This window comes from Apteryx mantelli, chromosome 15 (assembly GCF_036417845.1).
Source record: "Apteryx mantelli isolate bAptMan1 chromosome 15, bAptMan1.hap1, whole genome shotgun sequence".
NCBI lineage: Eukaryota > Metazoa > Chordata > Aves > Apterygiformes > Apterygidae > Apteryx > Apteryx mantelli.
The window spans coordinates 9,022,690-9,048,244 of record NC_089992.1 but is presented as its reverse complement, the minus strand read 5'-3'; the positions used below and the strand labels follow the sequence as shown (position 1 = coordinate 9,048,244).

The 25,555-nt window shown below is 47.7% G+C and overlaps 1 protein-coding gene across 3 annotated transcripts in view; it reads left to right on the top strand.

Annotated features, from left to right (window-relative positions):
- NTRK3 (neurotrophic receptor tyrosine kinase 3) overlaps nucleotides 1-23,670 on the top strand; it is a 239,408-nt gene extending 215,738 nt beyond the window's left edge. For 2 of the 3 annotated variants that reach the window (XM_067305558.1, XM_013958628.2), the window contains 3 exons: nucleotides 2,163-2,237; nucleotides 20,004-20,162; nucleotides 23,166-23,670. In XM_067305558.1, the coding sequence (XP_067161659.1) occupies nucleotides 2,163-2,237; nucleotides 20,004-20,162; nucleotides 23,166-23,351 (420 nt within the window). In that variant the 3' untranslated portion in view covers nucleotides 23,352-23,670. The remainder of the gene's footprint in view (nucleotides 1-2,162; nucleotides 2,238-20,003; nucleotides 20,163-23,165) is intronic. The other variant, XM_013958611.2, reaches the window with a different exon arrangement.
- Nucleotides 23,671-25,555: the final 1,885 nt, after the last annotated feature.

The following is a 25,555-nucleotide window of genomic DNA, read 5'->3' as shown; positions in this document are numbered from 1 at the left end:
TTTGCCAACATCCTCTGGCAGCAAGGCAGAAACTCCATTCCCACTTTTTCCAATACATACAAGGAAAACATATGATATCAGTGTTTTTTACAGTCAGATTCGGCTGCCTCTTTGTATTTACTTAAACAGAGGAATAAATCAGGTTTGGGTTAGTTATTTGTTATTGAAATGAATGCATGGTAATAGAACTGACAAAGGAAGATGTTTCTCTTTCAGCTCTGTGTTTGAGTTAGAATTTGCTTTGTTCTGCACTATATTATATTGATGTTTTTTTCCATTGCTGATGACTTCATCTGCTCTGCTTCTTTCCAATGTCCATACCTCTGCCACAGCTGGCTTTAGGATGTGGCTTTTTGTGATAGATCTTTCTTTTCTTTTTCCCCTAACAGTAACATTGTAATACAGCGGCAATTTAACAAGCATCATGAAACAATTTTGTAAGCCTTGCCCCCACCCATTTCCTACCTCAACTTTTTGGGAATGGAGCAAAAGACTTGGGAGGCTAGTGAGGCATCCACAGGGCAATTCCCTAAGCAGAAGGAGCTGAGCCATCAGCTACATTTAACAGCTCAATTTTCACCTCTGGTGAAGGGCAGAAAGGTGCTCAGGGTGATGACTAGCTGGACACACCCTAAACCCAAATTTTTGGTTTTCCCTTGGCAGCCGTCAGCCCACACTCCTAAGTACCACATCAAGAAGTCTCCCCCCGAGACTGCAGCGCTCACCAGCTGCCCTTTCATGGTGGGACTTTGTCTGCTTTTTGTCCTGGTAGCAGCAAAGTCATTTTACTAGAAAATCAACAGACCTTATGCTAGTCATTCACTCTGAATTTGTGCCCTGAGATTCCCACCCTTTCCCCTCCCTCCCATTACCTAGATCTTTCCTGCTTTGATGCATGGAAAACACAGTGCTGTATTTTCTGCTCCATTATTTTGCTTCCCTTGTCCTTTCGTAGGGCTCAGTTTTGCAAGTGCTGACAGGTTTGCAGGTGATCAGAAGCCTCTGGGCTGAAGTCCTTTCTCCCCCCTCCCCCCCCCAATCAGTGACAGTACAGAGGGGAGGAAGACTTTCGGGGAAAAGTAGGGTGATGTACCAGGTGCTTCTTTACTGGGACATTTGGCAAATGATGCCCTTAATCCTGGCTGCAAAACGACTGTAATCATACCCTGCTTCAGAGTCACGCTGAAGATTTACTCTTTGTAAAGAGCCTGGAGCAATTTGGATGAAAGGTGCTCCCGGAAGAAGAGCTGTCCTGACCAAGAAAGCAGCCTTCCAGATGGAGGCATCCGTCTGCCAAATGAACCTTGAGCACTCTGCTGTCCCACGGGTGTGTGTCTTGCTGCCTTCTGTCGTCCCCCATACACAGGGGCCTGTATGGCACAGGGATAACACCTATGTGACCAGTTTATCTTGTCACACTATTAAATATAAACTGGCTTCTCAACAGCTTAGCTGATACTGACTTGCTGTTACACAGGTGAGCACTTGATCCTGCAGTCCCACCTAAGGAGCCCCAGGTCAGAAAGGTCGTGGACAGCTCATGTTGCCCCTGAGTTAGCCACTTATCGTGGGCACTAAGCATGCAGCCTGCAGTCTTTGCTCAAGCAAAATGCTCCCAGACTGCACTTGTCTGAGTGAAGACATCAGGCCTGGATCTTGTTCTGCTGGTGGAGGCGGATGTGTCCATACCACGTGCCCAGAGGGCTGGTGATGGACAAAGAGCAGGGTGCTTTGGAACTAGCTACACAAGAGCACTTCAGGCCCCCAAACACTCCTCTGTCCTTCAGGCTCAGCAGAGAGGGAGTCAGGGCCCTCCAAGAGATGTTACTTCGCAAGCCAGGGAGATGTTTCAGGAGGACGAAGCCCCCTTGACTCTTGCCAGCACTGACTCCTTGACCTCCCTTTGCATTGGTGCAAATGCTGGTGCGAAGCACAAGGCCATGGCAAGCAGCGCCTGGGGTCCTTGCCTGCCCCGTGCCCTCGCAGCGAGGGCTGTGCAGTGTCAGCGTGCTGCAGCCAGTGAAAGACATGCAGTTCAGTTAAAGACATACCCTTTCCCTTCTTGTCCCCTTGCTTCATCCCCCCCATCCCTCCCTCCCTCTCTCACCCTTCCCTTCTCTTTTGTTTGTCTCCTTCCCTTGTTTTCGCCCATTGACTGTCAGGAAGGGCCACGTCGGAAGGGCCAGTGCAGCGCAGCGTGGCAGCGACAGAGACTAGCACCGCCGGCAGCTGCAACAGTGAGTGCATCGCGACACCAGGGGCAGCTGGAAGGCCGGGGACTTGTGCCGCTTGAGCATGAAATGACACGTGGGGTCGACTGGCTGTGGGACTAGGTCGCGTCTAGTGCATTTGGCAGCGAAGGGGCTTTTGTGTGTGATGGGAACTGTACATGCTTCTCTCTACTATAGCAACTCTCTGGGGCTTGTCTGTATGGTGAGGAAACGCGGGATGAATGCAAAACTTAGTACAAACTTCCTTCGTGGATGTTCAGGCTGTGTCTACACTAGCAAACAGCACAGGCTGTACTCCAGCTCAGACAGCAACAGGGCACAGCACGGTTTCCTCCGTGCAACTAAGCCTTCTCCATGCCTCAAAGTAAGGTGGCATTCTCACTGCTCACTGGGGACTGTCCTTGACCTGTGTTGTCCTCTCACCAGTTGCTTGGGCACTGTCTAATTGGCATGGACCAAAATCAGGCCAGCCTTTAAACAGCCGAAGTGCCACATGTCAGCCTTTGCACTGTCTGTTTGCTAGTATAGACATAGCCTCGGTGTCTGATCAGCTGGGTGCTCATAGCTGTTGTCGAGTGGATTGGAAACGTCCCTGTCCCAGTGCTGCTCCCCTCCCTCGCCTGGTGGAGAGGCAGCGAGGGAGAGCGGTGCGGGCTCGCTGCTCTGGCAGCGCAAAGGAGCACGGGTTTGCCAAGGTCGTGGCTGACAGGAACTGCACGAGTTGGCCGAGGGATGGTAATTCCTCTTGTTACCCTACCCTCCCTCCTGCAGTGGCAAGCCCTTGTCTGCCTGTGCACTCCCTGCACACCGGAGCCTTTATGTAGTGAGGCTGAGGCCAGTGGGTCCCCATGTGTCACAGCGTCCCAACAGCCACTGCCAGCAATCTGCAAGGCTTCTGCTGGAAGCAGAAGTGTATGAAAGAGGGTGAACGTTGAATTTGACTGTCCTGTGCGGCTTTGCTGCTGGTGCAGAGAGAAGTGCTCTGTCGATCTAGAAAACTGGGGAGCTGCTGCTTGAGTCCACTTTGGACGTGGATCAAGTTAATCCACCCAAAAACACTCTCCATGCAGAGCAAATATGAGCCCTCATAAGTTAAGGCAGGACAGTTCTGGCTGTCTGACTTTCCCACTTTGTCTCACAGTAGCTTCCCCACATGAGTGAGCCCCGAGAGATGGGCATCAATATTTGCAATGTAGTTGTGATCAGGGCAAAGTACTGGAGGCAGGGAGAGCAAAGGGGTCCTATTCCCCAAACCCAAACCACCCCATGACATTGCTAGGGGAGGTGTATGCTCTGGCCAGGGTCGGGGGGGGGGTATAGCTGTCCCACCACAGAACCTCTCCCCAGTGTCACCATGGCTCATCCAGAGCTGGCAGTGACAGGGATTAAGCGGGTGCCTACGTGGTGTTAAGTAGCTGAGTGGATCTTGCAAAGCCCTCCTGGTGTCTGTGATGGAGCAGGGCTCTGGCAGTTTATGACTGTTGCCAGAATCACACGGGAGTGTGAGTTTAGATATCACTGACTTTTCAGGGGATATGTCAGCAGATAAGCAGACGTGCCACCAAAAGGTGATTTTGTTACTTTTATGCCTTTCTGAGCTGAAATTGAATTGCAGGGTGTGGATGGGAATTTAGTTCTTAGCACTGAAGTAATTTTGTATCCTCAGCCCTGAAGGCAGTTTTTAAAAAATGATTTTCCCCTGTGCCCTGACACTATTTTTTTGCCTTTCAATCATGTCCTCATGACAGAACAAATACTGGAGTTGACCTTTGCAATGTGACATAATAATATGTGACTTCTTTATAGCTCTTTTCATCCCAAATGTTTGGCAACCTATGAATCTGATCCTGCTACCACTTATCAATGGGCTTAGTGCTCCCTGCTCCGAGCAGTCCCTGGGGAAGCCAGTAGAGTACTCACACACAGAAGTGCTATACCTGGTATTACCTGCAGGATCAGGCCCTAGAGATATGTAACATGTCCTTGAGAATAGCCACATTTTGGAGAGGAAAAGCCTTCCCTTCTCACTTACAATTTTTATACGCTATTTCATACCCTTTTTCAGAGTTCCATGCCCAGCAATAATATGCACAGCCTCTCCTTGGCTAAAATGTCGTAGCAGGTAACACTTGGATCATATTTATAGCCACCATCTCCAAACATGTTGCTGCTTTTCTTTTTTATCTTTTCCCAGTCTTAAAAGTGTGCTGATTAACAAACGCCCTTAGCTTATCCTGTACCATTTGATAATACGGAAACACAGCATTTTAACTTATTAGCAAGTAGCAATTAAGGAATTAAAGCTATTCAAGAGGGAAAAAAGAATATAGCTGCTTTCGCTGTGCATCCCTTCTGAAACCATCATGTTGTGCCCTCAGGAATGCCAAGCTCAGGCCTTTTGTCTTGCCAGAAGGACGTGAGTTCCAGACTGGTGAATGCATGTGCTGCAAAACACTTTCTGCTCTGCCATTCCTATCATGAAAGGGAGAGCCCAGTTTGGTACATGGAGATGAAGAAGAGTCCAGCAGTGTGATCCCAGCCTTGGACTGGGCTGCAGGTCCTTTCTATGCTGCTGAGGTCCTCTGGCACCATAGGCAATTCAGGTGTTCCTTCTTTGCATCAGTTTTACAGTGTAAAGAGGTGATCCCATCCCTGTTCATCTTCACCAAGGAGATACATATCAAAAAAAATTGCTAGGGACAGAGTCATTATGGTGATGGGAGACAGGTAAGTACATTAGGAGAACATAGGGAACCTGTGAGCAGAGACATTCGCTGTACTGGTTCAAGGAGAGTGAGTTCTCAAAGTTCTCAGTGGCTGGAAAATGCAAAGAGGGAAGGAGGCAGGATCCTTGCACCTACCTCTGCTTGGTATGCTCAGGACTGGCAGAGCCAGGAGAGGGATGTATTCCACCTTCAGGGTGGTGGGATGTGGTTAAATCTTGTGATGGAGTACTACTAGCCACCAGCAGGTATCTACACACTTCTATGTTGTCTGCCATCAAAATAGCATTGCGCCCCTCTTTCTTTAAAACTAAGTTCATTAGGAGTAAAGAGGACCAGAAGGGACTCTCCGGATCATCAAATCCAATCCCCCGCTGCATCGATCACATCAGATTTCTCCTTTTCATAATCAAGCACCACTTTATGTGTGCTCCTAAGGGAAGACAGTCCCAGAATCTCACTGCTTTAACTCGTAGATTCTTCTAATTTCCAGTGTATGCTTAGTCATGGCCCGTTTGTTGAACAGCAGGTACCTGGCACAGAAGCAAGAATTTTAACACAGTTTTCTTAAAATAACCACCCAGAAAAACCTATCCACAAAAAATGCTGATGCTGCAAAAGGGAACATGCAAGGTCAGATAATGAGAATGGTAAGGCCTTAGCTCACATATCTTACATGTGCTTTGTAGTATAGATTTTACATAATCACCTGCCGTTAATCTTGTAAGATCCAGTTGAGGTACAAGGCAAAAGCAGCCATTGAACAAAGGAACTTCTTTGCTATTCTTCTCCACAGTATTTATTGTGTTACCCTCTATCTCTTTTGCCAGGTGTAACTAAGCCTGAGCTAAATATTTGACCATTTTTCTCCTTCTTGGCAGGCTTATTGCTTAACTCTACAGCCATTACCTGCACAGCGTCTTCAGGCAGTCAGAGTTGCATTTCCCCATTTTACAGGTTAGGAAGTGAAGCCCAGAACTATCAGATGCATTGCCCAAGGGCACACAGAAAGTCTGTGACAAAAGCTAGAATAAAATTCAACCCACACAGCTGCAAGGGCAACTTTCCACCTCTCAAATGCCCCTGCTTCATTCAGCACAGTCTTACTCACTCCAAGCCGTACAAATGCAACACAGAGGAAAAGGGCTGGACATGACAGTCTGCTTTGGGGCACCCTACATGCCACGTACCCATGTACACACATGGCACATACATGCCACGAGTATGATGCATGCTCTAGACCCCTGACTTGATTGCTATACAGTCTAGTCCCGTTAATTAACCAGACTGCACAGTGAATGAGGCAATGGGGGGAAAAATAGGGTGAATGTAGCCTATTTGAAAAAGGCAGAGGTGCAAAAATGCTGAGCCAAGTTACACGGTGCAGCACCCATTAGTTCTGATTCCAGCCCTTCGAGAGCAATGACACATGTAGTCATCCACGCTTTGATCGGTTCATTAGTGCACAGCATAAACTGCTAGAGCAACTAAGGAGGAGGGCTCACTTGACAAAAACAGGTTTGTGACTAGGACACCGAAATTCCATGTTTGCTTATTTAACTTGGCAGGTGTTCAAGTGAAACAGCATGGATGAGAGGTGTCAGAGCTGATCTGAATACCATCATGTGGGATTTTGTCATTCTATTTCAGTGCTCCTGTTTGGGAAAGAAATGCTCTCAGAAACCTTTCTTTCCTTTTTTTTTTTGGTCACTATTTAAATGTCATAAGAATCATACAGTGCCCACCCAAATGTTCCTAACAAATTAAAATATTTTATTAGTCCATAATCTGAAAAGCGTTGCTATGATTGATTGCTATAAAAAAGCAAAGTTCTCCGGAGGGAACCATGTCAGTGGGTCTAAGACGCATACAAATATGTTTAGTTGCCGTAAAGATGTCAGGGGTCAGATAGGCAGCCCCCAGCCCCTGAGCAATGGGCCCGTTAATGCAGGGAGGGACTGCGGAGTGTCACACAGAGGCAAGGGAGAAAGCTGATCTCTTTGCTGTTTTACCTCCAGTTTCGAACGGCGAGTGTCTGTGCCTTGTTGATTTGGATGGTTTCAGAGAAAAATCTTAGTGCCATTCCCATGCACCTCCCTCATGGTCGCCTCCTCCCTGATAAGCCCCGCTGAACCTCTGGTCCCATCCTGCTGAGTCGGAGCAGGAAGGGTTGTTTTCCCCTCCCAAATTCATGTCCATCCCTTCCTCCAGGCATAGGTGCCAGGCGAGCGTGGCTCTGCCCTCCCAGGCATTTTCATGACACCGACACCACCACATCCAGCCAGGCAACAGCCCCGAAATCCCCTCTTGTGCCTCCTCCTCCTGCAGGTGACTCTGGATGAGTCCCTCCAGATAAGCACTGTGCTCCATGCTGCAGGCAAGGACAAGACAACCCCATCCACAACAGCCGGGCTGAAAACGCAGCCCAGAGCCAGTTCCCCGGGGGGCTGAGCAGCCCTGGGGTGCTGGGACAGTGGGCAGGGCCCAGTCATCCCCTCGCCCCAGCATGGGGCTCCAGGTTGTGCCTGTGAGCACAGGGCTGCCTGCTCCTGCAGCTTGCTCCTCACCGGCTCGGGGAAGTGTCAGGTGCTTCAAAGATTAATTACTGTTTAACTGGCCATATTTCCATCTCTGCATAGGGCTGTGGTGGAAAAGACAGACGTACTCAGATAATTTACCCTGGTACTACACAGCAGATTACCCTGTACTTACGAGGTCACCAGCTACCATATAATTAGCCCTCCAGTGCAGGGAAGTCCGTGATAGGTTTCCAAACCGCTCTTCTTCCAGGTGTCAGAGAAGTGGAGGGATGGCAGCAAAGTGCAGACAGAAACCTCATTAGGTGCATTTAAGGCTGCTAAATGGTTTAAAATTCAAACAGGGGGAGGTGGAAGGAGAGGGCAGCAAGGCCACCTGTACCTGCCAGCAAGTGAGAGGAAGGAAAGAAAAGGATTCAGTTTGTCTAGGAAGCGTAGGAAAGTTGAAACAGAAAGGAGGGCTTTGCAAGAGCTACATGTGCCAGTCAGCTTGGGGACTGGAGCAGCTTTTCCCAGCTGCAGTTCAGGAGGTGATGCAGGCACTGGAGGAGCTGAGGAGCCACATCCAGCAGGTCCTGCCCCATGACAGTGTCCCTGGGGCCATGGGGCACGTGGGGGCCGGGCTGCAGGGCAGGTAGCGGTGCACCCATGGCTCCCGGCTGTCTCCCAGCCTCTCGCTCTGGATTCCCAGCTTCCCTTTTTTGTGTGCACCCAATTCGAACACCTACACCCGGAGCATTTCAAAGAGTGACAAATGCCTTTGATTATCAAGTACAAATTCCAGTAACAACTCATCACACCTCTCCGGTGACTAATAAAGCACCGAGCCAGTTCTAATCAATATACAGCAGTATCACTGTAAAGAGAGCTTGTGCCTGCCCCAGGCCACAGTGCATTTTATCCATATAAACCTTGTCCTCTTTGAACCATCTGTAGACCCTTGTGGGGTGGCAGCTCCCTGGCAGGCTTGTGGCTTTCAGTGTGACTGGGAGACAAATGCTCTTTTGAAGGCTCTACATAGAGATCCCATGTCAAAGAGCAAAGTGGTAATCTCTTTGTGGCTCTATTGCAATCATAATTTTAAATACTCTTTTTCTATGTAGCCGCGCGTCCCTGACTCAATCCCACACAGAGTATCCACAAGGTCACCAGCTTCTGGAGGAAATGAAGAGGGGGTGAGGGGCTTGATTTCTGAGGCAGGATTTAAAGTACAGTATGTGACTAGTTTGGCTAAGGAATGACCAGAGTGGGGAGATGTGATACCTGATTGCAAATATTTATGGAGTTGTGAGCCTGAAGGTTAGAAAATGTTATTGAGAGAAGTACATAGAAGTCAGCACAAGGTATAACGTGATGAAGATGAGGCTGGAGAAAATCAATGTGGCAAGCAGGACATTTCCATCATGTAGAAAAGATTTGCTCATGACTTCCTGAGGAAAGCTGTGGACTTCCCACTGGGATATTTGGACTGGTACCCATCGAAACCTGATAATATCCTTAAGAGCCCTCGCTCACAAAGGAAAGGTGGCAGAATGGACTTTAATGGGACTTTTTCAGTGATACTCTTTGTTCTGTAAAGCTCTTTTGTACACAGACATGTGTGTCATCGCCTGTGCATGCTGCATACACATACCTAACCCTCTTGGATGAGAGCGGCTTAGCCAGCCAGTGAAATCACAACGCTCTCAGCCCATCATCTGCAGTCACGTCTCTCCTCTAAGTAAATGCCCCAGCAATGACATAATTGAGGACTGTCCTATCTGCTCGGCACATGTCTGCACGGGTCATTCATCCTGCCAGATGCTGTGCAACATTAGTGGTTTCTTTAGGCTCACTTTCTCCTTCCGCCCCTTCCTCTTGTGGCTAACCCTAATGGAGAGCTGGTGCCTAGAGACCCCACTAGGAAGACTCATCTGGTTAAGAGCGCTGGCCAGCTAGGAGCAGGGCTGTCTCATGGCAAAACCTGTCAGAGTGTCCTATAGGGAGCTGGGTCAGCGAAGTGGAGCGTCTGCCTGGCTGCAGGAGGGGAGCAGCGGGGCAGGTGCCAAACAGCAATATCTGCTACGGCCTCTTAGCGCCTCAGGGCTCGAATGGCATCTGGGACCCAGGTTCCTGTGTTCATGGGCTTGCTTGTTTATTTACGCTCTTGGCTAAATAAAGCAGAGAGGAAGAGTTTTAACATAAATTGGTTAAAATGCACAGGACGCTGGCAAATTTGTTCTGATCAAAGGCATCTGGAAAACTTGCTAAAAAACAGATTCTCAAGTCCTTCTGATTCAAATCTAGCTTGTTTTCCAACAGAATCCTGCAGCCAAATCACAGCCTTGTCTCCCACACTTGCCACCATCACAGCTATTGCTAGCTTTAGTCCTGCCACTTCCCGCTGCTGCTGCTGCTCCCCTGTCGCAGCTGGGCTCAGGCAGATCCAGTACTACCTTCTCCTCCTCCCCCCAGCAGCTGGCTGTTGTCGCATGCAGCCTCTCTGTGTGCCACACTGCATTTTCACAGGGATGCTTCAGGCAGGCACAGGTAGGGCACGTCCAGGGCAACCTTCCCTCCCTGGGCCTCAGCACATTTAGCCATTAGTGTCATGTAATCGCTGTGCCTCTACAGCAGCCTAACTTGTGTGTGCCGGGTGTTGGTGTTGCAGTGAAATGCAGCTCCCCGTTCAGCAGTGCCAGAGCCAGCACAGCTTTCCCATTGGCACTGATGAGTTTAACCACATCGTTAGTAGGTGTGACACTGCAGCCTCCAACGATGAGCTCTTTATTCTAACATGGCTTGCAATGTGTTTGCTGGAGATGCCATCTGTGCCTGCACTGCCTTCATTAGGAGAGAAAGTGTAAGCATCTTCTGAAGTTGTTCAATATTTCTCTGAAGATTTCCTGCTGAGAAACCACTGTTCTGCTAGAGGGTGAGAACTCTTACCTGAAGAGGACCTGGGAAGCACCATCACCCCCAATGCCTAAATAGGCCAGATAAACGATTAGAAAGTGTACCATAGGGAACTGTCCTCAATTGGCTTACAGGATTTTGTCAAGAAGGGACAATCTATCTACTATATTGCTGAAAGTTTTTCATCTAGGTAAAGCACTAAAGCGGCAGCCTGTAGTCTGAAGTACTGTAAATTTTCAGAAAAGCAAGGAGCAGATTTATTTTTTTAAAGACACTTTCAGTTTTTTTATGTCTGTATCACGATAATGCACAAAAATCTCTGGGTTGCCTGCCCAATTTTTGGATACAACAAACAGATGCAATTAAGATTTGCGTGAGCATCTAACCCCCTCAAAAGTTCCATACTCTGTTATAGATTTATGGAGATACCCATTGGTCTGCCAGCAGGCTACAAGCTGACAGTGTGTCACTGCTACTTGACAACTTTCACAGACAACCAAACCAGGAGCTGTCAGATCACTGTCCAGCAGAGCTACTGCATGTAAAGAAAGGGACTGCATGTACAGGGAGTTCCCATGCCCTGCATTGCATTAAATTTCTGTCTCTGTGCTGCCAGGCCTATGCTCAGTGAATCTGACATTAATAAGAAATAGATTTCCAAACAATCAAGCCTAATGAATTTTGAATATTATTATGATTAATGCCAAGGCAGTTGAACTGATTATCCAGCATCCAGAAGTTAAGTAATGGAGCCTTATCTAAATCATGTGTACTCGTCAGTCAGGAATGGCCCTGGCTGCAGACAAAGACGGAGTATTATTGGTTACCCGGAGGGGAGTCACTGTCAGGACAGAGAGAGAGACGGACGATGGAAGGGGAGATTATGAGATACCAATCTGAAAGCATTTTAGCATAGAGTGATAGCACATGCAAGTACTTTATTGGTACTATTTCCTAAGCAGCATTTCTCAAGCCATTTTGAGACTTTGCTTTTATATCACTAGCTTAGGATTTATTGGTCAAATCTTCTTCCTACTTTCCCAGACCAGAAATGAAGATGATTTTCCTTCTCTCTGTAGCCAAAAAAGTAGAATCCTGATGGACATGTTTCTTGCATCATGATGGTTTAACTTAGCCTCTATCTGATTAGCTTTTGAGCGATTAAACACTTCTTGTAGTATTATCAGCTCACTGCAAAACGATAATGTAGATCAGTCATGGATAATTTCTGTTGGTACTTGCAGTCCTCACAGGCTACAGATCCCCTTTAAAGTCGGAACCAGCTGACGGCTGTGCTGTTTCATGGATGTTGCGTCTCTCCTAAAAACGACTGTAGTGTGGTACAAGGATCCCTAACCTCGTGGAGCCAAATCAGTAAATCCATATGGTGCCTCGCTAACTAGTTGACAGCTGGAGTTTGAAAGGGTTTAATGGCCTTCCCAGCACATGCTGTTATCTGGGCAGTGACCAGGAGAAAGGTGGTTAGTCGGTAGCTTTTAAACAGCCAAGAGGTGGTGCCCATGTTGTTGCTGTGGCACAGAAGACAACCAGCCTACCACCTGTGTGTTGACCCTCTGCATGTCAACCTTGCTCCATCCCGCAGCAGGGTAGTGGGATTCCCAGGAAGCCACCGTGGTCTCCCACCAGTGAATCCCTCCTAGCGCTACCTCCTTCTGCAACTGCCTGAGATCCGCAGTGTAGGGCTCATCGTTCTGGGCCATTCTAAGTTTTTGGTAGGTGTCCCTGGGGGTCTGGAGGCTGGTCACCTCTCCTTCACCTGGTAAGGCTCTAGCAGCAGCCGTTAGGACAAGATTTTACAGAGCTGGTGGGGCCTTGCTGACCTCTTTGTCGAGTGCTTTGCAAACTGCAGCAGTGTGTCTTTCTCAGCTGCTACCCCTGACAGCTGGCCAGGGCCTAGGCACACTTGTTCTGCCCCCATGTCTCCCCAGCTGAAGAGGACATGACTGCAGTTCCTCACAATTTATGTCCCGGAGTTGGAGATCTTGGTTTTCACAGCATTTATTTCTTATATGAAAACAAGAAATCAGCCATTTCTCCTTTCCAGCCTGTTTGTACAGCCCTTTCCTACCTATGAGTCCTGCTGCCTTGAGTTCTGGGAACAAAAAGAAAGGGGCAAACTGTGGTAGGGAGCACACCAAATAATAGATTATTGGCAAACATAATTAAAAATATATGTGCGATTACTCCTCTGTTTCCCTTTTCTTAACCATCCTCTGCATTACCGCTGGCATTTTTAGATGGCAGATAATATAACAGAGAGGACTCTTGGGTACAGGCAGCTCTTACAGCAGCAGTGATTTATCTCAGGCCGTTTTTAGGTAGCAGAATTTACCTCTAGCTACAGCCACCCCTCCATGTCTGCCCCCCCCTCATTTGCATAAGTAATTGGCAGCTTGTTAATGGCTCATTAGGAATGCTGAAAACCGTGGGATTAAAGCACACTCAGTGGAGCAGAGATGAGGGGAAGGGGGAGAAAGGACGTTGTCCCTGCTTGCAAATTACACCGCTTGATTCAACGTGATTCAGAATTATAGGTCATAAAGCAACTAGATTGTTAAATGAAGTAAGGAAAAACAATGTGAATGGCAGGCTTTATTTTTAGACTCATGTTTAAACACAGTATGTGCATCTGGGGGGAACAAACAGTCCCTTGCCAAACAGTCCTACTGACAGCAGGAAGGTCTCACCCCCTTCTCGGTTTCGCATTAACCCTGCCTGGCCAGCTCTCCCTGCTCCCTAGCACGTCCGTCTGGCTCCTTACATTGCATCACAACAGGGACATTTGGTTCCTTTGCCCATGGTCTCTCTGAGTAAGTCCAACCCTCTTCCTTCTGGCAGCAGGCGACCTGCATCTCCCCTGCTTTCGGCAAGGCTGGGATACCAAGGTCAGCTGCATGTGGGTAGGAGAAACAGCTCCTGGTTGCTATTATGCACTGTGTAAATCACAGAAATGCCCTGTGATCCTTTGCACATTCCTGTAAGATGCCTTTAATCACTGGCATGCAGGCAGCAATCCCCCACACTGCAGCGCTACCAGTGCCTGCAACTGGAAGACATGATTAGGTGGACAGAGTGAGGATTAAGAAGAGATCAGATCTGCCATTTGCAGAAAGTGGAGGAGATGATACATGCAGAGAGATGCCTGGTGAAGACACAAAAGGCCAAAGTAGCTGAAATGTCTGGAGGAAGTTTTCCATTGTTGGTCAGCTGTTTTTAAACTCATGTTCAGCACTGGCTGTGACAGCAAGGACAGCAGAGGCAAAAGACCCTGGTCCTTTGAAAGTCCTCTAGTATCCTAACTGACCAACAGCAGTCTAGAACCACTGTGATCTTTCTCCTGATCATGGCCTCCACCATGCCTGGCAAAGGATTTACACTGAATGAAAGGGCTGAAACAACAAGTATGACAGTTTAACCAAGATGCTCTTCCAGGATGAACAGAGTGTGTGGGAAGAAAACAAGAACATCCATGGAAACTTTGCTTGGAAATGCCACAATTGCATCACAATGGGTTTGTTTTTTTTTCACTCAGAAAATTGCAACTTGGCTAGCATACCCAGGAACACACCTGAGAGACCTGAAGATGAGAACAAGGCTGTTGAGAGAGTTTGCAATGCCATCTTTTGAGCTGCTTAGAAGAGGAGGGGGGGGATCTGGGTCATCAGCCACAGCTCAGCTCACCTTGGGGGTGGTATGGCCACACAACATGCTGCCTTTCAGAATCATGAAAGGACCTTTGGGATTTTGAGGCCAGAGTAATTCTGACAACGATGCAGTCTGAGCTACATCTAACACCTTTCTTTCTAGATAAGCTGAAAGTAAATTAATAGATGGTGTACAGGGAAATCACAACCAGTCACAACACGCACTTAAACACAGCTACTGCTGATGTAAACTACTTGGGTACTTAATAGCTTACCGAGGTGACAGTTATGACTAGGAAGTGCAAGACAGTATCTATAGCTAATGTTTAGTGAAGCCCAGATGTGGCTGGCATGTCAGAGTTAATCCCTCTACTTTGCAAAAGGTGCCCAGGAATCTGTCAGACTCGCACAGGCAAAAACCTGGCACATCTGTCAGGGAAAGGTGTCTCAAGCCTGCTGGGTCCAGGACTGATGGCAAGGAAAGAGTGTTTCCTCCTAGATCTCCAGCAAGGACCGCATACAGCCTTTGCCTTGTCCCTGAGAAGCCACTCTCTTATCCCCCAACCAGATTTGACACAGTTGAACTTAGAAGGGCATGATCTACAGCAGTTGTGTTTGGTTTTCTCTAGGAGTGCAGCTTAGCCAAACAAAGAAGCTTTTCGTGTTTCTCAGTTGCATTGCTTTTTTTTTGTCCTCATTTCCTCTCAGGTGACCCAACCACCTGTGGCTCTTACTCATACAAAACTGTCCAGATCTGCTGAATAACACACGCTGCCCGCAGCAGGAATTAATGTATCCTGATGGGGACATACATCTGGCTGCTGGGAGAAGGTTCAGAGCTAAGTATTTTCGAGGGATCATCCAGCTAAGGTCTAAAGGACATATGTTCTGGTGCAGCCCAGCCTGGGCTGGTAGCCAGGTCTGCAATTAAAGAAGAGCCAGGTCATCCGTACACACAGCAGCAGGAACTAAAACAGCGATTCAGGAATGTGTGTCTTATCACCATATCTAAAAAGAGCTGATTTGTTGAGTGTATTCTCCTGGAGAGAAATGGTGCCAAGGTCTCTAATACTGTTACGTGATTCTGTACAAACTCAAACATCTCAACTTCGTGCACACAAAAGGGAAGTTCAGCTAATGCTGCACCATATGAAGACACCTACTGCTGTTCTTGTGACTCTCCCAAGGCAGCAACAGGAGCAGAGCCTCCTCAAAGTATGCCAGTAGCAGTAAGAAAGCTGTCAAAAGACCATGCAAAGCAAATGTCAAATGACCAAGGAAAGCAAAGCACTAAATCTTTTATTTCAAAGTTGAGAAGAAAACTGCACAAGAAAGGAAAACACCACCTTAGAGTATACCAAAGACCAAATTCCATTCTTAGCTGTCACTTAATATCATGAAGCAGCCTTCAGCAGCGAGTGCGGAGAGGATGACTCAGTCCTCCACCCCCGATTAGTGCCTTTAGGGTACAGCCCTGGAGTTACCTTGGGGGCTGGGAGAGGGAAAGCAGGGGTGGCCACCAAGCCCTGCCTTTAACATGTTAGGGTCTGGATTCTCACAGGTCCAAAATTGGGCTTTTCAGCCCTGGTCTAGTTTTGATTTCCAAGGTATCATTGAGAATGGCCCAAACTGCTGATGCATTGCACTACATTCGCTGGAGCACTGCTGCTCCCCTACTTGTTGCTGTACTGGCAAACTCATTGGGGATGACGTGTCATCTTATTCCTTCCTAATCAGCTAGATGTCTTTCAGAAAGCTAGGACAAGGAGAATTCTTTCCCTGGACACCAGTTTTCCTTCCTAGCAGACAAACCTAGAGTCTTATAATACTACTTGTACATAGCACTTATATAGCTTTACATCTTCAAAGTGCTGTGCTAGCATTAACTAATTATCTCTCTCCCTAATGGCCATTAATGCTGGCCTCTCATGAATCTCCCCCAGCTCCCCGAGGCTCTGATCTAATACAGCAATAAGCTGCTCAAAGGGAGTGTCTGGTTATCCTGCAATCTGCAGGCTTGGATGTGTAATGAGACTTCAGAGCAAAGCCCAGGTGCCCCAGAGTATCAGAAACGTGTGACTGTAGACTAGGTGATGCCTTGGGAGTATCCACTAGTAAGTCATGGAAACTAGTAGGAGATACTGGGATGTTGACATGGAGAAAGTAAGAAGAAGGAAACTTCAGCAGCTCAGAGGATATGATTGCTCTATTTATTACCAGGAAGGTGTTGCAGTCTGAAAGAGCAAAGCAGTGGGAATAACATGGGCAGGGGGAGTTGATCTAGAAAGAGAAAGTTAGAGAGCTAAAAATGTCATGCTAAGCTAGACAGCCATGGCAATGGGATAAGAGGCTAGTCTGCAAGTCTATGAAGCATTGAAATAACAAGGAGAAAAGGCGAGTTTGGCAGCATCATAGGATTTAAGTGGAGAAACAGAAGATAATTTAGGCTACATGTCTTGAGAGCAAAACCCTCAGCCAGGTTATGGAGCATTTCCAGGGAAGATGTTGGAGTGCCACTATTTGAGGACATTTCATCCTTACTTTTGAATATGAGCTGAATGGCATCTGGGATCTCCCCATCCTTGACTCCCCAGGGGAAAGGGAAGGTGGGGTGGAAGATGACATGAATCTTTTAGAAAAGGCGCAGAAGTAGCATGTTCCTGACAAGCATCAGCTCTGCATGGTCACTTATTTCAGAGCCTGACAGGCCCAGCTCTGAGCAAACAGAGGACTGACTGAAGCAAACTTTCAGCTTTGCTCCAAAGACACAATAATGTTGCCTTCCAGAGCCAAGGACAAACTAGCCCTGCAAAAGGGAAACACAGCATCGTTTTTTAGCCTAGTTTAATTGCATCGTTTTGCACTCATGCCTTTGGCAATGACAGGTCCTGTAAGTGAAGTACGCAGCCTTGGAAATCACATGCAAGTCTACACTGGCGCAACACAGATCACAACAAATATATGGTATGCAAGGGGCTGCTGTCACTCTGGGCACACTCTGCTTCCTATGGCATCAGCAGGTTAATCCGTCTGAGCTCAGCTCTAAATCATTTTGCTAAATCAGCAAATAACAGGGTGCAGCCAAGTGAAGACTGGCAAGTCTCGTCTTTGTGTTCACTTACTCTACAACTTCAGAGCAGAGCCTTTCCCTGACTTCCTGCGTATGTGTTCTCATCTGTGAAATGGGAATTTTAATCCTAACTAGCCTGTGAGGGGTGCAATACGGGACAGTCAAAGGCAATGCTTTAAAGGATAATAGTCAACCTTATGTGCTAAGCTAGACATTGGAGTGGTTTTATGGTGCTGTTTAATGTATGCCTTTTCTGTTTCTAGTTAGCTAGTAGGTGCATGACTTAGCACTTTCTCTCAGAAATGTGCCACCCTATTGGAGGTGCACAGAATACCTCACAAGTTCTTATCTATGAACATAGCTGAGGCATATTTTGGGAGCCATACAGTTCTGAGGGTTGCTTGGCTTGTTTTTTTTCCCAGGCTTAATTTGATTATTAATTATTAATGGATTTATTTTTAGTAAAAAAGTATGTCTCACATGACATAAGGCTGAGATGAATGCTTTGGCAGTCCCTGGATGCCACCGTGTTAGCTAAGCCAAGATTGTGTCATGTCCTCGGGACAACCATTGATACTTTACTGGCAATTCTTCACCAGGATGTGTCTAGAAGAGACCAAAGACGTGGACTGTATTTTGGTTTATTAGAACTGAGAAAGATCTACTGGCTTCTCCGCTCTACTTTTGGGGTCAGATTCTCAATTGGTGTAAATCAGGGTACTCCCATTCAAGCACTACAGCAGTTCTTGTAAGCTGAGGATCAGGCTCATAGATGCTGAACTCCTGTAAGACTAGTTCAAAAGGGAGTTAAATGTGCTCAATATGTTATACTACCTGTAATCTCTGATGATGCTGCAAGATTCAGGATATTGCAAATCTAGAGAGCTTTTGCAATAAGTAATCATTCTGAGATTGCTGGAAAGCTGAAGAGTTAGTGCTACTCAAAGGGGAACAAAATAAGCATTAGTACAAAACATTTTTTTGCAACAGTCAACTTTGATGTATGTCATGTTCTGTCAATAACATTTCCTTGGAGCCCTTCTCAAGAAGGGAAAGCAAGTCATAAAAGCTGGAAATGCAGGAAAGAGCTAAAATTGCAGCCAAGGTTTAAAAGGAACAAACAAAGGAAGGAATATTTCCATTTCCATTAAGGGAGGACATTCTTGGGAGTTCAGAGCAGCAAGCTGAGAACACACTAGCCAAGGCATTTCTAAACAGGAGGTGTAGAGCTGCAACGAGCATTTTATCTTCAGGCATCTCAGTACTGAGCATCTCTGCACTTAGGGATGAAAGATGCGCCTGAGACTTTTTTTTCTTTTTTCTTTTCTTTCCTTTTTTTGCTTTTTCTTTTCTAAATGAGGCTGTTTTAGCATTAGAAATGGAGCTGGTCTGCAGAACTCAGTACAGTGTTGCAAGCCCAGGTCTGAATTCAAACCCCAGAGAAGTCTGACTCCCACCCTCTGTGCAGAAAGCCTGCTAAGCATCATGCCCATTTCACAACCTAGTCCCACACCTCTCAACACTGTCTTGGTTGCTCCCTGGCACTGCAGTTTGCCTCAGTACTGACCCTTCCCTGCACTAGTTCTGCTTTAATCAAGCAGAGAAACCTGTGGGAGCTTGGGAAAGCTGGGTGCTTGGAAGAGAGCTTTTGTTTGTACAAGAAACATTTTCATCCAAACAAACACAATGACCTCATTATTTTGAATAGTCACACACGTGCAGGAAACCTAGACACCAGATATCTTCCCCTCCCAATTTTTCACAGGACCAGAGAGATTTGTGTCCATTTGGCTCAGTTGCAGTGCTACAAAGGCGTTAGCACTTGCTTTTTTGGTGTCCCTAATGAGACAAGCAATCTTCTGAGCAGTGCCACGAAAGTGCTCTCTCATCACCAGTAAAACCTCAGACACTTTGCCCTCACCAGAAACAAATGCTGGAGACTCGCAGCCATGCTGCTTCCAGCACTGCCTGCTCTTATCAATTAGCTGTTCCCCCACAGATGGTGTTTCTTGTGCAGAAGGACAGAACAGAGAAAAATTTGTCCTGCTCAGAGACACTTGTTTAGAAATCCCTAGCAAATATGAAGGTAAATCCATCTGCTTTCAAACTGTTTGCATGCACCCACCTGCTGGATTCACATGTCCTAGAGATGGGTGGACCCTGTTGAAGAAAGGGGCTTTTCCTCACTTAGTGTACCCCTACAGGACTTTGCCTATGGGGTCTTCCATTTCCACATTCTCCAAAGGGGACAGCTTTCCTTCCTCCATTAAATGCTGGGCATATCCCTGTGTGTAAAAGCCTGTTCTTTACAAACAGACCGCCCTTTTGCAGTGCGGTCCTGCAGTCATTTACATATTCAAAGCATTCTTTGAAAAGGCCTGTAGCACAGTTTTACGAGTGCGAAATCTTTCATGCAATTAGGTGATGCACAGATGCCAGTGCATGGCTTTCAGGAAGCTTTACTGAACAGGGACGAACCTCACTATGTATTTCGGGTGGGTGCCTCACTGCACTGAGCTCCAGTAAAACTCAGAGAGGTATTTTGTTGAATGCTCTGTTTCTTGTGTTGCCTGCTGGTTCATCAGCCTGTACAGTCTGAGTATGTTCTTGGCATTTTGTCATATGATTTCTTTACAAGCCCATTTTGGGAGGAGAGGACATCATTTATACATGTCACTCCCTATCCATCATGTTAACCAGGTGGGATTGGTGGGTAAGCCCGTGGGCGGCAGGGGAGGCAGTAGCCAGCACAGCTTTTCTGAACATCTTCTTCCAGAGGTAGCTCGCAGGGTGGCCCTGAGTTTGCCCACATCACACCAGGGCTGTTTCCTTCCTCGGGGCTCAGATAACTCAGATTTCCTCCTGCCTTTGCCCTCACGCAGGTCGGAGGACACACCATGCTGCCTATCCGCTGGATGCCTCCAGAGAGCATCATGTACAGGAAGTTCACCACAGAGAGTGACGTCTGGAGCTTCGGGGTGATCCTCTGGGAGATCTTCACTTACGGGAAGCAACCCTGGTTTCAGCTCTCAAACACAGAGGTACAGCAGTGCTGAGACCCCTCAGCTGGAAACCTTTTTCCCATCACTGCTTTCCAGACCGCTCGCAAAGCAATTTGTAGGCCGATGGTCCCCAGCTTGGCACCTGCAATATTTTCTCACTACATCCTTTTTCAGGCATGGAGATAAAATCACTTCACTGTGGGAGAAGTGTCATTATCTCCATTTAAGAAATAGGGAAACTGAGGAAGGCAGGAATCAAAGGGCTCTGCCAAAGCCTTGTAATGCTTCATCCTCAGTCACTTTCTTCTAAATTCCTGATGCACCTCCATAACAACCTCATCGGATAAACTCCTGGGTGCTGCCAGAACTGGGGATGCCCAAATTATTGCTGGGATCTAAGTCCTGTGATGACCTCTATTTCCCCTGTTCTCTTCCTCCTTGCTTTATAGCTGAGCCTCTTGATATTTTACTGCAGTCTTCAGTTTGTGAAACAGTGTTTGAGGCATGTTATATGGCATGTGGCACAGTTCTGTGAGGCTTTTTGCCATAGGGATATCTATTAGATGGTTTTCCCATGTTCATTGAGAACAGGACCCAAAGGGCTTGCTGGTCCTTATTGTTTCTTTGAATAGCAAAAGTTGCAGCCTTTTTTACACAGTAAAAAAATTTCTGGGAAGACTGTCTGGGATTAGCAGAGTACCAGAGCTGAGGTTTGAGGTACATCAGCAGAAAGGCATTGGAAGGTTTTTGCTCAGAATAGCAGGGACTATTATAGAAGAAGACGATGCATTGACAGAGCAGTCTGTGGGAACCTTGCACATTTTTATCCTACTGTGTATCTAATGGATTTCAGCAATTTCACCTTTTGTAACGAGAAATGTGCATTTTCTGCTTTCTGGACACAGATCCCTTAATTAAGTGAGTTGCAGAGATGGCAAATCCAAGGTTTTGCTTTACATCTCTAATACTTGCCCATTCGTGTGCTCAATGGGGCCTGACTGTATATCCCAAAGTAGCACACGCAAACATTTTGGAGACACAAACAATGGAATAGACAACGACAGAAGTTATTTGTCACACTAATGAGCTGCTCTTGCATTTCCCTGGGAGGGTAAATACAAACACACACAAATGAGCACATGCAGCTTGTATGTGGGTGAGAGGTACACTGGATTAAGAGAGCTCAGCTGCCTCCATGCTTTCTGCCTCAGTTTCCTTTGCAGGGCAGCAGGACTGAGAATAGTCACCCCAAACCTTGGGGGAAGAGGGCTAGTGAAGATCTGCACAGAGTCTGGGATGCAGCTGTATTGGCTTTTTTTCCATTCTTAGGGAGATCTTGTCCTTTGCTTTCCTGTTCCTGCATGCACTTCCTTCTGAGCTGAGGGTTCCCACTGCAGCCCACACTCCCCTGGCAAGAGGGAGCCGCATTAGCTCTTATCTGGCTCATTTTTCACAGGCTGTGGAGCCATGGGCAGAACCCAGGTGGCTGCAGGGGACTGACTCCTCCACCAGCTCCTGGACAGTGAGAAGCTAGAGCAAATCTCAGCAGCAGCCTGGCAGCAGCTGCAGAGCCTAGAGGGAGCTGACGAGGCCCGTGGAGATGCAGGTCGGCACCAGGCTCCAGGCTGCCAGGACTGGACTATAAGCAAGCACCAGGCTTGCCAAGTACCATCATTGCTGTTTGTGGGCATTAGGTACAGCAAGGCTGGGATGCTCGCTCCTCTCGCACAGCATCCACAAGGCCTCATGCCACCACAGTGGTTTTAGCAGGTTTGTTCAAGGCTAGAAGAGACCCTGCCTGAGCAGATAGGTGAGTCAGGGACCTCCTCGTCTGAAAGCCTCAGCCAGGCCATTAGCTCCTGTCTATGCCCTTCCTTCACTCTGGAGGGACAGGGCCCACCACAGGGCTCCTATGCGTGTCCAGGATGCCTGTCAGAAACCATAACTCACCTCCTCCCCCAAGTCACTGCTACCGACAGCTTTGTGGGGATGCAGGCCTCTGCATGCTGCAGTCTCCTTTCCCTGCTTTCAGCAAGTCCTAATCTCTTCCCTACATATTTATATGCAAACAGCGAAGCAGTAACTATCTGTTGAGATGTGTGGCAGGCCCATTACTATTCATAAAGGAGAAATTCCAAGCCCCCCTCGCCGGGTGGCTTCCCTCAACACACTGTTTGGGATCTGTGTTTATCTGCAGAATGTGTCAGGTCACTCACACCCTGCAATGCTGGGACTCATCAGCTCCAACCGAGGGCGCCAGACAGTGATAGCAGCTCTCTGACAAATCATATCCCAGTTCCCTTTGGATCCATTCCTCTGGTGAGCAAAACACAAACAGATACTTAGGGAAGTCTTTTCCAACGGCATCCCTCTGAAGAGAATTTTGATCTGTCCAGGAGCTCCAGTTCTCTCATTAGCAGCATTGAGCTGACCCAGAGCAAGGTGTTAGCACTGCAAATTTTTTTTCTCCATCACAAATGTGATCTGAGATGAAATGTTATTCTTTCAGCTGCTTTCTCGTGTTGAAGTGAGGTAAATTTGCCCTTGGAAATGGAGGTAGGAATAGATGTTCTGAACTTTCCCCTGGAGAATTCTCCTGGGTTTTGTAAAAGAAAAGACTCTTGATTTTCAGGGGAGAAAGCATCACTTCAGCTGTGCAATATATTAGTTTGTTTCAGGTTTTGAGGCTTCTTTTCTTTCTTAAACTAGCAGGAAAAATTGACATCACCAATTAAAACTTCATATAATTTGCTTGTGGCCTCCTGTTTCATGGGTGCAGTAAGGTAGTTAAGTGTCAAATGGTGAAAATCTTTGTGTGCCATTAATGATGGTTTTAAACTGAAAGGTTTACCTCCAGCTGCAGTGTTGCAGCTCCCAAACAGGTGAGATCTGTAGCCACATCTCACCAGAAGTGACAGGATGGCTCAGCTCCTCAGCACTCCCAATCACTAAATGGTATGGGGACAGCCACGAAGTATCAGGGACAGCACATCATCCAGGAACTGCCAGGCTGGTGTTTGATGTTGTTTTTCTCTCTTTCAGGTCATCGAGTGCATTACCCAAGGCCGAGTTTTGGAAAGGCCTCGAGTCTGCCCCAAGGAGGTTTACGACATCATGTTGGGCTGCTGGCAGAGAGAACCTCAGCAACGGCTCAACATCAAGGAGATCTACAAGATCCTTCATGCTCTGGGCAAGGCCACACCAATCTACCTGGACATCCTTGGCTAGCCATGGTCACTTGTCAAGAGTCCTTGCTCCTTCCTTCCGTCTTTCCTTCCCTCTCCCCGTCCCAAGTCCCCTGCCCCTCAGCTCCCAAGCAAACATATTCATATAAACTCAAGTGCCTGCTACACATACAACACTGAAAACAAAACAAAACAAAAATCAAACCAACAAGAATCCCACAAAACAACGACCTGTAAGGCAGTTTGGCTTATATATATATTTATAGATATCTCTCTATATATTACTTCTACACCAATACAGAAAGAAGCTGCTGTTACAGAAATTATAAGACTCAAAAAAAAAAAATGAAAAGGAAACAAAAAAGGGAGAAAAAAACTACTTAAAAAGATATATATAATTAAAAAAGAAAAAAAAAAAAGAAAAGAGAAGGAATCTTTTCCCCAAGCAACTAAGTAGTGAACTGTAACCCTGCTGTGAGGCTACGGTCCAGGCTGTTGGGCAGGGCTCTAGATGGGCTGAGGCAGTGATGCCGTCCCAGGTAGGAGCCCTGGGAGGAAAGCTCTGCCCTGGTTGTATGATATGCACTGAATGTGTGAAACTAGTCCTCCCTTTTCTTCCTTCCCTCGCTCCCTCCTTCCCTGCCCACAGGTCATGGGCGCCAAGCCAGGTCAGTGTCCCTGGATGAACTCTCTTTTACCAACCACTTTTTCCCCTTCCCTCTCTACCTCCCAGTCCCTCCCCCACCACCTTCCTGCCTTTTTCTTCCCTGTGACATTTCAGGACAATTTTTCTAATTTGCTGATTCTTAAATGTATAGACTCAAGGCTTTTGAACACACAGTCAAAGGATTGTGGCACCTACGGGTAAAACACATACCAGGACCCAGCTGCCCTCCCGCAGACAGCGAGTCGGCCGGACCCAGACCTCCCTCCTGCCCCATGCCGACCACTGCCAGGGACAGGGGAGCAGTGGGACCGAAGTGGCTGTGCGAGAGTCAAGGGGGGGTGTCCTGGAGACCCATTCCTGAATCATCCCCAACCCATTCCAGCGAGCAAGACAGGAGTGTCGTTCGCCCAGCAGAGATGGTGACTTTGGAAGGAACAACCCCCTCGTCCCCCACCCTCTCTTTTCTCCTCACACTTCACTTTTGCTAGAGGCCATGGGGTTGTTCCCCCTCCCTCACCCGTCCACACCAAATTCATCCCTGGTATAAACCCTCAGCAGACAGGGTTGCATCGCCTCCTCCTAGCATGGGGGAAAGGCTGCAGTTTGCAGACCAGCTGGGAGTTTCCTTGTACCCTGGCTGGGCATGCCTATGGGGTTATTACATCCCAGTGATCTTCCTCCCTGTCCTCTTCCTCCCCCCATTCCTGCCCCATGCCTCAGTGCAATGCTCAGGCACATGCCAGCGTGGGACAGGGAGGGGTACAAGGCTCATGAGATGGCTGGGAACCTACTAGCACCTGCCTGCCGCCCCGTTGTCATTCCCCTCACGTCCCCAGCCCCTGAAAGGATTGATGCATCTGCCTTTGAGCTGTTGTGAAATGCAGAGGCTGAAGAATAGCTCCACAGGCAGCCCCGGGAGGAGCGGGGAGGGAGGGGAAGGTGCCTCCAGGAGCAGACGGCTCAGCGGATGGCCGCAGCGGCCAGCCTTGCATCTCAATGAGGAGAAAGGCCTGACAGGCAGCGACAGCGGGTAATGGGGACAGCGAGAGCTCAGCAGAAGCATCCTCCCTACAGCCCACCTCCCTCAAGCCAGAAATAATCCCAACCTGGTGAAAGGCTGAAGCTGATGCTGAATCCCATCTGTCCAGAGCAGACCCAGAAAATGAAACATTTCTGGTCTGTTTCTTCCTCTGGCTGATGGAGGACATGGGGGGGGGGGGGGATGGGGGGACCTCAGCTTGGCAGCTGCTCCTGGGAGGAGAGAGCGGGCAGGGAGCGGGCGCCACAGGCATTGTCAAGGCAATTTTGAGATGGCAACAGCCACCAGCACAAAAATAGCCTGCTCAGATGTGGTGTTTGTCAGGAAGGGAATGCACATGGGGGAAGAGGAGAGGGAAAACGGATCTTAGCTCCTTCCCCATGGCCTCAGCAGTGTTCAGGGCCTTGGCATGAGGGGAGATGAGTGAGTCTGACCAAAGCCTGATCATGGCCATCTACTGAAAAGGAAGCTTTCTGCATACTCTCCTAAGCCCCATCTCTTGCCAGTCTCTACCTCCCATCCACAGTTCTGGCATGACTTG